This window comes from Pristiophorus japonicus, chromosome 22, assembly GCF_044704955.1.
Source record: "Pristiophorus japonicus isolate sPriJap1 chromosome 22, sPriJap1.hap1, whole genome shotgun sequence".
Lineage (NCBI taxonomy): Eukaryota > Metazoa > Chordata > Chondrichthyes > Pristiophoridae > Pristiophorus > Pristiophorus japonicus.
This window is the reverse complement of record NC_091998.1, coordinates 23340347-23355277: the sequence shown is the minus strand read 5'-3', so window position 1 is coordinate 23355277 and position 14931 is coordinate 23340347. Positions and strand designations below refer to the sequence as shown.

Here is a 14931-nt window from a genome sequence, read left to right as displayed (position 1 = left end):
CATTGGCTCCCGGTTAAGCAACGCCTTGATTTCAAAATTTTCATCCTTATTTTCAAATCCCTCCATGGCCTCGTCCCTCCCTATCTCTGTAATCTCCTCCAGCCCCACAACCCCCTGAGATGTCTGCGCTCCTCTAATTCTGCCCTCTTGAGCATCCCTGATTATAATCACTCAACCATTGGTGACCATGCCTTCTGTTGCCTAGGCCCCAAGCTCTGGAACTCCCTGCTTAAACCTCTCTGCCTCTCTACCTCTCTTCCCTCCTTCAAGACTCTCCTTAAAACCTCTCTCTTTGACCACGCTTTTGGTCACCTGCGCTAATTTCTACTTAAGCGGTTCGATGTCAAATTGTTTAGCTCAAAATAATTCTGTGAAGCACCTTGGAACATTTCACAATGTTAAAGGTGCTATATAAATGCAAGTTGTTGTTGTTGTCTCTAGGAAAGGTTTCCCCAGACACACACTGTATAGTACCACTACTAAGTTTTGCTATCTATCTAATAATTGTCTGTATCTGCAAGGCTGTATGATTGTAAAGTTCTTCAAGCCACGCTGAATGTTCTGTGCTACCACATGGTGCTACTGGTCACATGGCTACCAGGGACCAATGACGTCCTATAAGCATTAAACCAAATCAGCCGTGTCATCCCTCCGTACTTCCACATACTTCTACAGCCAACCTCCCCCAGCTTAACTCTGCAGTAAATCTCTGCCTCTCCTGTTCCCATCCTGACTCTAGACACAGCCTCCACAATGCACTATTGAGGCTTGACTGCTACTCCTACACTTGGCCATGATAGATTTCAACCCAAGGTCCAGCCTCAGCCATGGTCTGCACCATCCATCTGACCCGCCACCCCCGCACCTAAGAGCTATTTTTACAGCAACTTCTCACTCCCTGCTCTTGATTGAGCTCACTGCTGCAGCATCCCTACTCCAATGAGACCCAATCGTAACCATGCAGCTCTACACTAGGCCGACCATTAATCCATACTAGCCTGACCCATTTTTAAGCAGCCTTCCCATTATCACCTGACCACCGCCCCACATATTGCTTGGCCGCATTCTAAGCTTTGAACCTGGGGTAGCAGGGTGAGTGAGGGCTCATATGCCAGCTGTCGGCTTGTGAGGGTCCTTGTCCCTGGGTAAGGGTATGGCCATTTAATAACTGTCATGTATCTCACATTACTGTATATAACTGTATCTTACCATGCTATACATGACTGTAACTGGATATGACCTGAAACAATAAGCATACCTTACCACCAGGGGTGCACTTGCAGGAGACACTCCATACCTGTCCCACTGAGGTATATAAAGGGAGGTCTCAGGCAAGTGCGGCACTGGAGAGCTTGACTTCAGCATTTGTCTCGTGTAAGTCAATACATTAGAGTCAGGACTTCGGGATCACAAAATCCACATAATGGCTACCAACAGCTCAGATGAGAAATACAATGCTGGAGACGATTGGGATGACTTTATAGAAAGGCTCCAGCAAAGCTTTGTGACCAAAGACTGGCTGGGCGATGATAAGGCAGACAAGAGAAGAGCCAATCTCTTGACCAGCTGTGGCTCGAAAACATACGCTTTAATGAAAGACCTGCTGGCACCCGAGAAACCAGAAAGCAAGTCGTTTGAGGAGTTGAACACACTGGTGAGAGACCACCTGAAGCCAGCGAGCAGCCTACACATGGCCAGACACAGGTTCTACAACTACAGACGCTGTGTGGCCAAAGCATACCCGACTTCGTGGCGGAACTTCGGAGGCTGGCTAGTTCATATGAGTTCCCCGATGAACTAAGGAGAGAAGTACTGAGAGACATTTTTATTGAAAGAATAGGCCACGCAGGCATATTCCAAAAACTTATAGAGAGGCTAAGAACTTGACTCTAGAGGCAGCAGCACTGGTCGCACAGACGTTCTTGGCAGGCGAAGAAGAAACGAGGCTGATCTATACTCCAGGTACGATAACCAACGAGGCATCGGAACAAGGGGTTCACATTGTGAAACAAACCGCTACCCCCACACACAGACAAAGGCAGGAGAGCAGGCCTTCAACAGCAGACAGTGGCGCCAGAAGCCATCAAAATCAAGGGCCACATGAATGGCCGATCACACCTCATCAACCCACAATGCGAGCAATCAACAACAGATTGAGAGAAGCTCAAGGGAGATTAGCCAGACGCAGCTCATCCTTCGGAAACAATGGAAACGGTCTGTGTTGGAGATGTGGGAGAAGGCACTCTACCAGGGTGTGCCGTATGCAGAAGCTGCAACTACACAGGGCATCTGGCTCGCATGTGCAGAAAAACAGCAGCTCGGCTGGTATACGATTCGGAAGGGTCGGAAAGCGGACCAGAAGACGGTTGGAACAGTGCATGGGACGCCGAGGTACAGCGGGTTAACACGATCAATGTCCACTGTTCTTACACCAAGACGCCTCCAATTATGATGAGGGTTCTACTCAACGGGATACCCGTCAACATGGAACTGGACACGGGGGACAGTCAATCCCTCATGAGCGTTCAACAATTTGAACAGCTGTGGCCGCACAAAAGCAACAAACCAAAACTCACAAAGATCGACACCAAACTAAGGACCTATACTAAAGAAATCATCCCAGTCCTTGGCAGCGCCATGCTCTCAGTCACACACAAAGGGATGGTGAACCGACTTTCCCTGTGGATTGTCCCCGGGGATCTCCCAGCCCTGTTGGGGAGAAGCTGGCTAGCAGAACTTAATTGGAAATGGGATGATGTTCGCGCCATGCCGTCAGAGGAACGGACCTCCTGCTCAACAGTTCTAAGTCGTTTTGAACATCTCTTTTAGCCAGGTGTGGGCACCTTCAAAGGGGCTAAAGTTAGAATCTACATCACACAGGATGCTAGATCGGTCCATCACAAGGCTAGAGCTGTGCCTTATGTGATGAGAGAAAAGATTGAAAACGAACTGGACCAGCTTCTGCGGGAAGGCATAATTTCTCCTGTGGAATTCAGCGACTGGGCAAGCCCCATCATCCCCGTCATGAAGCCTGATGGATCCGTGCGAATCTGTGGGGATTACAAGTCTACCATAAACAGAGTCTCCCTACAGGACCAATACCCACTGCCCAGAGCAGAGGACCTATTTGCCACGTTGGCTGGAGGAAAACTTTTCTTGAAACTTGACCTCACATCTGCGTATATGATGCAAGAACTGACCGAAGAGTCTAAGCTACTCACCACCATCAACACACACCAACTCTCATCTCCGCAATCTTGAGGAAGTACTAAGTCGATTGGATCGGGTAGGCCTAAGAGTTAAGAAATCCAAGTGTCTGTTTCTCGTGTCTGAGGTTGAATTTTTGGGCAGAAGGATTGCCGCTGATGGAATCCGCCCAACCGAATCCAAAACCGAAGCGATTCACCTGACACCCAGGCCCCGGAATGTCTCGGAACTGTGCGCCTTTCTCGGGCTACTCAATTACTTTGGGAACTTTATGCAGAACTTGAGCACGCTGCTGGAGCCTCTCCACGTGCTACTCAGAAAGGGGTGCGATTGGTTTTGGGGGGACGCCCAAGAACGCGCCTTCAATAAGGCACGCAACCTTCTATGTTCCAAGAGTGTTTTAGCCTTTTTTGACCCAGGTAAAAAGTTGGTCCTTATATGTGATGCATCAGCATACGGGGACAGGTGCGTTTTACAGCACGTCAATGATGCGGGTAAATTGCAGCCCGTTGCTTATGCCTCCAGGTCACTTTCGCAGGCGGAGCACGGGTTCGGTATGGTTGAGAAGGAGGCGCTCGCGTGCGTGTACGGTGTCAAAAAGATGCACCAATACCTTTTCGGGGCCAAGTTTGCATTAGAAACCGACCACAAACCCCTCACGTCCCTGCTATCCGAGTGCAAGGCAATCAACGCCAATGCCTCGGCGAGCATTCAGAGGTGGGCACTCATGCTGGCGGCTAACGACTATACGATAAGGCACAGACCAGGCACAGACAACTGTGCCGACGCGCTTAGCAGGCTACCCCTGGCGACCACAGAAGGGTCTGACGAACAGGACTGTGAGATGGTCATGGCAATCAATGCCTTTGAATCCACAGGTTCGCCCATGACGGCTCACCAAATCAGAGCCTGGATGACCAGCGATCCCACGTTATCTCTAGTTAAAAGATGCGTTTTAACCAGTGACTGGGCAGAGGCTCATGATGCCTGCCCTGAGGAGGTCAAACCCTTCCATAGGCGCATGCATGAACTCTCACTACAGGCAGACTGCCTGATGTGGGGCAGCCGAGTAGTTATGCCCTTACGAGGCAGGGAGGCGTTTGTCCGGGAGCTCCATCGCGAGCACCCGGGGATCATCCTTATGAAGGCCATAGCCAGATCTCATGTCTGGTGGCCTGGCATTGACGCGGAATTGGAGCTCTGCGTCCATCGGTGATAATGGTCCGTGCTTCACCAGCGCAGAATTTCACGATTTTATAGTTGACCACGGTATAAATCACGTTAAGACGGCACCTTTCAAGCCGACATCCAATGGCCAGGCGGAGCGAGCAGTGCAGATCATTAAACAAGGCATGCTCAGAATCCAAGGTCCCACGCTGCAGAGCCGCCTGTCATGACTGCTGCTGGCATACATATCTCGTCCGCATTCGTTGACTGGGGTTCCCCCCGCGCAACTATTGATGAAACGAACCTTAAAGACCAGGCTCTCGTTAATCCTCCCAGACATGCATGAAATTGTTGAGGGCTAAGCGTCAAAAGCTAACTGAGTACCATGACCGAAATTCGAGGGGGAGGTAGAATGAGATAGGGGTCAAAGTGTTTGTGCTAAACTATGGCCGGGGTCCCAAATGGCTTGCAGGGACAGTAACAGACAAAGAGGGAAACACGCTACTGGTTGAACAAATGGATAATGGCCAAACCTGCCGGAGGCATGTAGACCAAGTAAAAAGTAGATTCACTGATAACATTGAAGAACCAGAGGCAGACTACAATGTGGAACTCACACCACACCTGGTGGACAGACAGGTGGAACAACCTGAGGAAAGGGCAGTCTCAACAGAAAGCCCAGGCGAGATACCAGCAATCACACCGAACAAAACAGACAGCCCAGGCGAGATACCAGCAATCACACCGAACGAAACACAGGCACCAAGGCAAACAACTGAACCACAACTAAGACGCTCCATGCGGGAGCACAGACCACCTGAGAGACTGAATCTATAAAGGCAATAAGACCTTGGGGGAGGGTGATGTAATGTATCTCACATTACTGTATATAACTGTATCTTACCATGCTATACATGACTGTAACTGAATATGACCTGTAACAATAAGCATACCTTACCACCAGGGGTGCACTTGCAGGAGACACTCCATACCTGTCCCACTGAGGTATATAAAGGGAGGTCTCAGGCAAGTGCGGCACTGGAGAGCTGTGAATTAAAGGTGCAGGTCCTGAGTGACCTTGACTTCAGCATGTGTCTCGTGTAAGTCAGTACATTTGAGTCAGGACTTAACAAGAACCTCCTCTGTAAAGATAATTGCACCTGGAGTGGAATCACCTGGAGTGGGAGGAGACGGCCCCTAGTGAGGTGAGCATAAAAAGGGGAGGTTCAAGTTAATGAATGAAAGACTTGCATTTATATCGTGCCTTTCACAATCACTGGATGTCTCAAAGGGTTTTACAGCCAATGAAGTACTTTTGGAGTGTAGTCACTGTTGTAATGTGGGAAACGCGGCAGCCAACTTGCACACAGCAAGCTCCCACACACAGCAATGTGATAAGGACTAGATAATTTGTTTTTGTTTTATTGATTGAGGGATAAGTATTGGCCAGGACACTGGGGATATCTCCCCTGCTCTTCTGCGAAATATTGTCATTCGCTGGTTGGCAACCAGTAACCAGTGGGATGCCGCAGGGATCAGTGCTGGGACCCCAACTATTTACAATCTATATTAACGACTTGGAGGAAGGGACTGAGTGTAACGTAGTCAAGTTTGCTGACGATACAAAGATGGGAGGAAAAGCAACGTGTGAGGAGTACACAAAAAATCTGCACAAGGACATAGACAGGCTAAGTGAGTGGGCAAAAATTTGGCAGATGGAGTATAATGTTATAAAGTGCGAGGTCATGCACTTCGGCAGAAAAAAAATCAAAGAGCAAGTTATTATTTAAATGGAGAAAGATTGCAAAGTGCTGCAGTACAGTGGGACCTGGGGGTACTTGTGCATGAAACACAAAAGGATAGTATGCAGGTATAGCAGGTGATCAGGAAGGCCAATGGAATCTTGGCCTTTATTGCTAAAGAGATGGATAAAAACAGGGAAGTCTTGCTAGAGCTATACAGAGTATTGGTAAGGCCACACCTGGAATACTGCGTGCAGTTTTGGTTTCCATATTTACGAAAGGATATGCTTGCTTTGGAGGCAGTTCAGAGAAGGTTCACTAGGTTGATTCCGGAGATGAGGGGGTTGACTTATGAAGAAAGGTTGAGTAGGTTGGGCCTCTACTCAGTGGAATTCAGAAGAATGAGAGGTAATCTAATTGAAATGTATAAGATTATGAGGGGTCTTAATAAGGTGGATGCAGAGAGGATGTTTCCGATGGGCGAGACTAGAACTAGAGGGCATGATCTTATAATATGGGCCGCCCATTTAAAACTGAAGTGAGGAGAAATTTCTTCTCTCAGAGGGTTGTAAATCTGTGGAATTCGCTGCCTCAGAGAGTTGTGGAAGCTGGGACATTAAGAAACTTTCTATTTCTGTCTTAAAATTTATTCAAACGATAAGGGGATAAAGGGTTATGGGGAGCAGGCAGGGAAGTGGAGCTGAGTCCATGACCAGATCAGCCATCATCTTATTAAATGGTGGAGCAGGCTCGAGGGGTCGTATGGCCTACGCCTGTTCCTATTTCTTATGTTCTTATGTCATGGGATCTTTTACATCCACCTGAGAGAGCAGATGGGGCCTCGGTTTAACGTCTCATCTGAAAGACAGCACCTCTGACAGTGCAGCGCTCCCTCAGCACTGCACTGGAGGGTCAGCCAAGATGAAGCTGGGAGTTGAGGGCTGAAGGTTGTATGGTTTGAGTTGCATTAAAAGGTGTTTGGAACTTGGATTGGATCAAGTACGACTGTTTATAAAAGAAAGAAGGCTCTACGATGCTCGGGCCCTGTAAAACTGGACTGTAACCTTCTGCCCCATTTACTACTCCCAAACCAGCCTGAATTCTATTCCTCCTTCCCCCACACTCTGCCCCAGTTGGTAACCACCAGCCCTACATCTGGTTCAGTTGTACCCTATCTGGAAACTAGCTTCAGCCTACATCCTGACTTGCTGCCCCAACACCAACCCCAGGTGTTTATCTGAACATATATAATAAATAATTCAGATATTTCTACTTATAATTCAATATGTGTGTATACTTTATGAATAACAATTGCAAAATTTTTATTTATTTTACACTATTTCTAATAATTTGATCCATTCAGATATGCATACATACAATAATATCATGTACTAAATAGGTCAAAAGTTTTTTTCTTCAAGGCTCATGTTAGGGTTTGAACTCATATTGTGCGCTGCAACTCTTGATCAAGAGTGATCAAGGGGATAAGGGGTTATGGGGAGCGGGCGGGGAAGTGGAGCTGAGTCCATGATCAGATCAGCCATGATCTTGTTGAATGGTGGAGCAGGCTCAAGGGGCTGTATGGCTTACTCCTGTTCCTATTTCTTATGTTCTTATGTGAGCGTCCTTTGCATTGTTGGCGATACTGTCCTTCGAATAATCAAATCGCTGAGGGGATTCGGGTGAACGTTAAAGATCTTGTGACACTGTTTCAAGGCATAATCTCTGGTGTACTCTACAGTGGAGTACTGCTCTCCGGCATGGCTATCCAGTTCCACGTTTGATGCCCAGCTGAATTCTACTATGAGAATTATCGACACCAACACACTGGCTGCCTGTGCTTACAAACGTCGCACCACCACACCTACACCGCGAATACGCAGTCTCCAGAGAACACAACTGCTACACCAGCAAAGACATGCTGATCCAGGCCAACTGGAACAACCTACCACCAACCCGTCTCAAAGCTAGAAGGCCATTTTGGACCGTCGCCGAAGCCCTTCAGCGATCTCCCCTCAGCCTTGATGACCAATAGCGAAATGTGTGGAAGAACTGTGGCATACGGAATGGATTCCTTATCGAGGACCCCACAGTACAACCTGAAGGATCAAACCTTCCTCGCAAACAGTGGACAACCATCAACCGGCTCAGAACTGGTCACGATCGATGCTGCCACCTTCTCCATTGGTGGAAGATTAAAGCATCCCCATCATGTGACTGTGGAGCTCCTAATCAGACCTTGGGACACATCATTGAGCACTGCCCTCGGAGGAAATTCGGAGGCAGCCTACAAGTTATCCACGCTGTTACACCGGAAGCTTTGAACTGGATATCCAACTTAGATATTGACATTTGATTTGCTTTACTACGACCACACGAAAGAAGAAGACAATGTAATCCCAGTGGCCTGGTCAACATTCCTCCCTCAACCAACGCCACCAAAACAAATGTTAACTGAGCATTCACCTCATGCCTGTTTATGTTCAGTGCGTGATAATCTCCTATTTAAATGCTGGGTTTATTTATTTATAATTATGTATGATTTTATAGAATTTGAGATTGCTATGTCACTTGATATATTTGCATATGTTTCTACAACTGCTATTGCATATATTTCTACAATTATTGCACGTATTCCACTATCTCTATATTATAATATATATTATATATAATGCCATGGTGTATATATAGTACTTGTTTCTGATGCTCATCTATTCTATTTCTACTTATTATCTAACTAGTAGTAGGCCCTTGCCTCAGCTCACGACGCCCTCATCCATGTCATTGTTACCTCTAGACTTGACTATTCCAACGCACTCCTGGCTGGCCTGTCACATTCTACCCTACGTAAGCTAGAAGTGATCCAAAACTTGGCTGGCCATGTCCTAACTCGCACCAAATCCCGTTCACCCATCACCCTTGTGCTCGCTGACCTACGTTAGCTTCTGGTTAAGCAACGCCTCGACTTCAAAATTCTTACCCTTATTTTCAAATCCCTCCATGGCCTCATCCCTCGCTATCTCTGCAATCTCCTCCAGCCCCACAATATCTGCGCTCCTCTAATTCTGCCCTCCTGAGCATCCCTGATTATAATCGTTCTACCATCGGTGGCTGTACCCTCTGTCGCCTAGGCCCCAAGCTCTGGAACTCCCTCCTTAAACCTGTCCACCTCTCTACCTCTCTTTCCTCCTTTAAGACGCTCCTTAAAACCTGCCTCTTTGACAAAGCGTTTGGTCACTTGTGCTAATTTCTACTTATGCGGCTCAGTGTCAATTTTTTTAAGCTCATAATACTCCTGTGAAGCGCCTTGAAATGTTCCACTACATTAAAGGTGCTATATAAATACAAGTAGTTGTTGTTGTTGCCCACCAACAAAGTTCCCTTGAATTATTTTTTCGTGTGCGATCCCTTTAAATTGCGGCGCGGCCCATTCAAATCTTGCGCGTGCACGTTTTTTACAATGCGAAAGGCGGTGAACAGCCTGTGCCGGATCTCACCGACACTGCGCATCGGCACCGTGCAGCTTCGCGGGGCGTTGCCCACCACCACCTCAGGGCAATCAGAGATGGCCAATAAATGCCGGCCTTGCCAGCGACGCCCACATCCCGAGAAGAGATCTTATTTTTAAGGTGAGTCATGTTTTCATTCATGTAGCTGCGAGGAGTGATCAGTGTTCATTTATTTATGTAACTGCAGCATGTCAGCTACACACACCGATTCATGGCACAGCATCGGAGGAGCCCAACTTATCTTCTTATTAATCTCCCCATTGTGGGTGAGGAGCTCGACCTTTGTTTTTTGTTTGCTTAACAACAGCAGCCTGCATTTGCATAGCACCTTTAATGCAGTAAAACGTCCCAAGGTGCTTCACAAGGGCGTTATCAAATACAATTTGACACTGAGCCACATAAGGAGCTATTCAGACAGGTGACCAAAAGCTTGGTCAACGAGATAGGTTTCTCTGGAGCTTCGAAAAGGAGGGTAGAGAGGTGGAGAGATTAGGGGGGGGAATTTCCCTAATCTCGGCAATAGAAGGCACGGCCGCTAATGGTGGGGCAAAGGAATGTGCGGAGGCCAGAATTGGAGGAGCGCAGATATCTCGGAGTGTTGTGGGGCTGGAGGAGGGGTTTGAAAACAAGGGTGAGAATTTTGAAATCTTAACATTTTAAATTGCTCAGGAGCAACTCTCCCAGAAGATCCATCAGTATTTTAGGAATGATTTTTTTCGTGGAAGCAAAATACAGTCCAGATATTTTTTCCTGATATTGCGATTAAAATTCCAAACAAGCAAATACACCTGATAATTAAAAGCCATTGTAACAACATTAGTGATAGTAATTGACTGTATCCGACACTGACAGAAATCAAATTATGTAAAATTACTGCGACAATCATTTCGAAGGTGAACGAGAATCAACTAGTGTGAAGCAAGGTTCTTTCAATACAACTCTCAGGAAAACATAGTTTCTCATAAAAATGCAAAAACTGTTGCCGAGGGTTTTGGACAGTGAGAGTGAAATGGTTGTTAGGTGGCAGTTACCTGTCTGTGAGGGGCCGGTAGCGACTTGTTATTGAGCTCCTGTTTTCTGCTCTCCAGTCCTCCTGCCGATGCCAGCTCCCTAAGAACACAAATCCAATTACTCACAGAGCCACGCAGTGCGCTGATAACATGAGGTGGGATCTGGCGGTTTCTTCACCGCCTTAACCCCGCGCAAGGCATTTCGAAAAGCAACAAGATATTGGCACCGCACTTGGAAAGGAGTTAGACACTCAATGCATTTCAATTCAGCATCTGGTGATGACAACAGTGCTGTCCCCTCTCCAGGGCCATCGCTTGTATCACAGGACCTTCAATTCACCTGAAAAGTGTTAGCGGCCAGTTCCTCATCCAGTCCAGCAATGCAATCACAAAACTAAAACTAAAAATAGCAATCCCTTTAGCTGTGAGAATAATACAGCTAATCTCTCTTCATTAGTCAGCAGGATCGAGGCTAATAATCTTTCTTTTTAAGCTACTGGTCTGTTGCCTCTTACCAAAGGCTATGTCAACAGTTGCACCCACAGATAAGCGACATCTGGGATTGCATTTGAGGCTGTAACACAGCCAAGAAGTTAGGTACTGTCACAGAACCGTGGTAATAAAACTCCAACAGTCTATTACTACTCTCTGAACTTCAAGACTGTCTATGTTGGAGCACACTCCCAGATATCTGTGGGTAAATATTACGTACCGCTGCTCTTCCTTCATTCAAAAGATCACTGGCATTCATTTTCCTTCAGCTTCATGCATTAAAAGCCTTCTCGTGGCGTGTACATCATTTGATGGTAAACATAGAAACATAGAAAATAGGTGCAGGAGTAGGCTATTCGGCCCTTCGAGCCTGCACCACCATTCAATAAGATCATGGCTGATCATTCCCTCAGTACCCCTTTCCTGCTTTCTCTCCAAACCCTTTGATCCTTTTAGCCGTAAGGGCCATATCTAACTCCCTCTTGAATATATCCAATGAATTGGCATCAACAACTCTCTGCGGGAGGGAATTCCACAGGTTAACAACTCTCTGAGTGAAGAAGTTTCTCCTCATCTCAGTCCTAAATGGCTTACCCTTTATCCTTAGATTATGTCCCCTGGTTCTGGACTTCCCCAACATCGGGAACATTCTTCCTGCATCTAACCTGTGCAGTCCCGTCAGAATTTTATATGTTTCTATGAGATCCCCTCTCATCCTTCTAAACTCCAGTGAATACAGGCCGAGTCGATCCAGTCTCTCCTCATATGTCAGTCCTGCCATCCCGGGAATGTTGCAGTGGAAGTTTTCAGTCCCGCACGTGACTCCCAGCCAGTGCTGAAGTGGTTGGTCTCAGCCAGACTACAGGTTGAGGTGCCAGGCTTGGCTTCAATGGTCTAGGGCTATTGCAGGAGGGGAAAGAAATCAGTTCACACTCCCATTCCCAATCACATTCCGAGGGCTCCGGCTGGAAATTCCCACATGGAGATGTCGGCCAAGAAGAGGAACAGGATCGGATCAGGCACGGACACGATGCACCACCCCTGTAACCTGCTGACACTCACTGTCCAGACTCACACATGAATGTGTTTCTAAAGAAGCACTGGTAGCCATAGAACCATTTCCCAGTAGGAGCCAGTACAGTCAGGAGAAATGAAAGACTTGCATTTATATAGCGCCTTTCACGACCACCAGACGTCTCAAGGCACTTTACAGCCAATGAAGCTTTTGGAGTGCAGTCACTGTTGTAATGTGGGAAACGTGGCCGCCAATTTTCACACAGCAAGCTCCCACAAACAGCAATGTGATAATGACCAGATAATCTGTTTTTAGTGCTGTTGATTGAGGGATAAATATTGGCCAGGACACTGGGGATAACTCCCCTTCGAAATTGCACCATGGGATCTTTTACGTCCACCTGAGAGGGTAGACGAGGCCTCGGTTTAATGGCGCATCCAAAAGACGACACCTCCGGCAGTGTAGTGCTCCCTCAGCACTGCACTGGAGTGACAGCCGAGATTTATATGCTCAAGTTCCTGGAGTAGGACTTGAACCCATAACCTTCTGACTCAGAGGCAAGTGCGCTGCCCACTGAGCCATGGCTGACAAATGGGAGGAGGTTTGGCTGGGCCGAGGGTACCTACAGATTTATCACCATTACATGATTGGAATGTTCACGACCAGGATCTTCAATACCTCTTTGTGTATTTATAAATTAATATTTCATGTTTGCGTCCTTTTCATTTTGATTAATCCAAGAACTGGTTATTCACAAGACACGGCGTGCCATTAATGTTTACATAGAATGTTTCACCCCAAGGGCTGTTGATAGTTAGCTGAACATCCGTGTGGGTGTGAATGCTCGATTTAAAGTAAATAGAATACATGTTTGGTAAAACGTTTACTGTTTGAGAAGTAGGAAGAATCTGAAGAGCCACCCACCATAACAATGGCTGACTCACACAATGCAACGATGTTTCGTGTCATCTTTTTGTGTATTTGTAGGCAATTGATGATAAAATTGTCAAAGGCTTATTCAGAAAGGCGGGGTCCCTTTAACAACAATAAAAACAACTTTGTAAATTGTATTTGTTCATGGGATGTTTGCATCGCTAGCGTGTCCAGCATTTATTGCCCATCCCTGATTGTCTTTGGTGGGTTTTGAGCCAGCTTCTTGAACCACTGCAGTGGTTCCAGAACCGTGATACTTCTTCGTAGCCGTTTGCTACAACTGAGCGGCTCGCTAGGCCATTTCAGAGGGCAGTTAAGAGTCAACCACATTGCTGTGGGTCTGGAGTCACATAAAGGCCCAGACCAGGTAAAGACAGCAGATTTCTTTCCCTAAAGGACATTAAATGGGTTTTTACAACAATCAGCTAGTTTCATGGTCACCGTTACTGATACAAGGTACTAACTATTTTTCTTAAATTCCAGATTTATTTAATTAACATCCAAAGTGCTTCACAGGAGCGTTATCAGACAAAAATTAACACTGAGCCAAAGAAGGAGACATTAGAACAGGTGACCAAAAGCTTAGTCAAAGAGCTAGTTTTTAATGGAGAAAAGAGAGGTGGAGAGGTTTAGAGAGGGAATTCCAGGATTTGGAGCCTGGACAACTGAAGGCACAGCTGCCAATGGTGGCCGATGAAAGTGGGGGATGCACAAGAGGCCAGAGTTGGAGGAACAGAGTTGTCAGATGTTTGTCGGGCTGGAGGAAGTAACAGAGTTAGGGAGGGGTGAAGCCATGAGGGGATTTGAACACAACAATGAGAATGTTAAAGTCGAGTAGATGTTAGTCCAGGAAGCAATGTAGGCCAGCAAGCACTTGACTGTTGATGATATGTAAGAAATCATGGATTAGAAGAAATAACTTGAGACCAAAAAGTCTCTTCAGACTGATGTTAGAATTGAAGATTCATTCCGTGGTACAATAGCTAAAGCCACTGGAACAGTGTGAACATCTGTAACTGATAACAGGCAGCTCCAAACATCTGAAGACCAAGATTCCCACCCTGGGAGGTTAAATGTGAAGTGGAGGGTTTCAGCTAAGAGTTGAGACAAAGAACTCGACATAACATAGTTCAAATGATCCTGTCCATATCCGACACCAGGCCCACCCCTAAAAAGAGAATAAAAGAAAGACCTAGAAAGTGATAGGTCCTTAGTACACAGTATAAATGCACGAGGCCCATGCTTGAGAGAAGGTCAGTCTGTGACCTGTCCTTTATTCCTTAGCACTCAAGTGATGAAGGTGGGTGGAGCTTCCCCTTTTATACCTGAAGGTCCAGGTTAGGAGTGTCTCCCACCTAGTGGTCATTGTTCTCGCAGTGTACAACTTAGGTCAGATTATACATGGGTTACAATGCTGGTTGAATACATGACAGAAGGCTTTTCAGGGCAGACGGTGCAGAGAAGAACTGTTTGTGCCACCAGCCATCTGCCCATTCGGGACTAGTACCAGCTACTTGTCACGGTCATATGTCTACTAAGTCTATCCCGATTGTGTGTTGTGTTTGACTATATTTGAACTACCGCTCCCTTAATAAAATTCCATACAACTCCTAAGATCCTTTGGGTATCTGTGTGTGACCTGTGATCCTAATTGTACAGATAACAGTGGGAGAGCTAGCAAAAGAGGTACTGAATGTGACGGTGCAAAGAAAATGAATCAATGTGATTAATTGCTCCAACTATGTCAATTTGCAACTGAAAGTGTTACAAACAAACTGATTGAATAAAGAGGCTTAAAGCAAACCGAGGGTGCTGTTAAATCACAATTCTCTTTAGTCATTTGACAATACGTTGAG

General features: G+C 46.5%; 1 protein-coding gene across 1 annotated transcript in view; it reads right to left on the bottom strand.

Moving 5' to 3' along the window:
- ptpn20 (protein tyrosine phosphatase non-receptor type 20) overlaps positions 1–14931 on the bottom strand; it is a 473076-nt gene that overhangs the window by 294025 nt on the left and 164120 nt on the right. The window contains exon 9 of the mRNA XM_070865389.1: positions 10657–10735. Within this exon, the coding sequence (XP_070721490.1) occupies positions 10657–10735 (79 nt within the window). The remainder of the gene's footprint in view (positions 1–10656; positions 10736–14931) is intronic.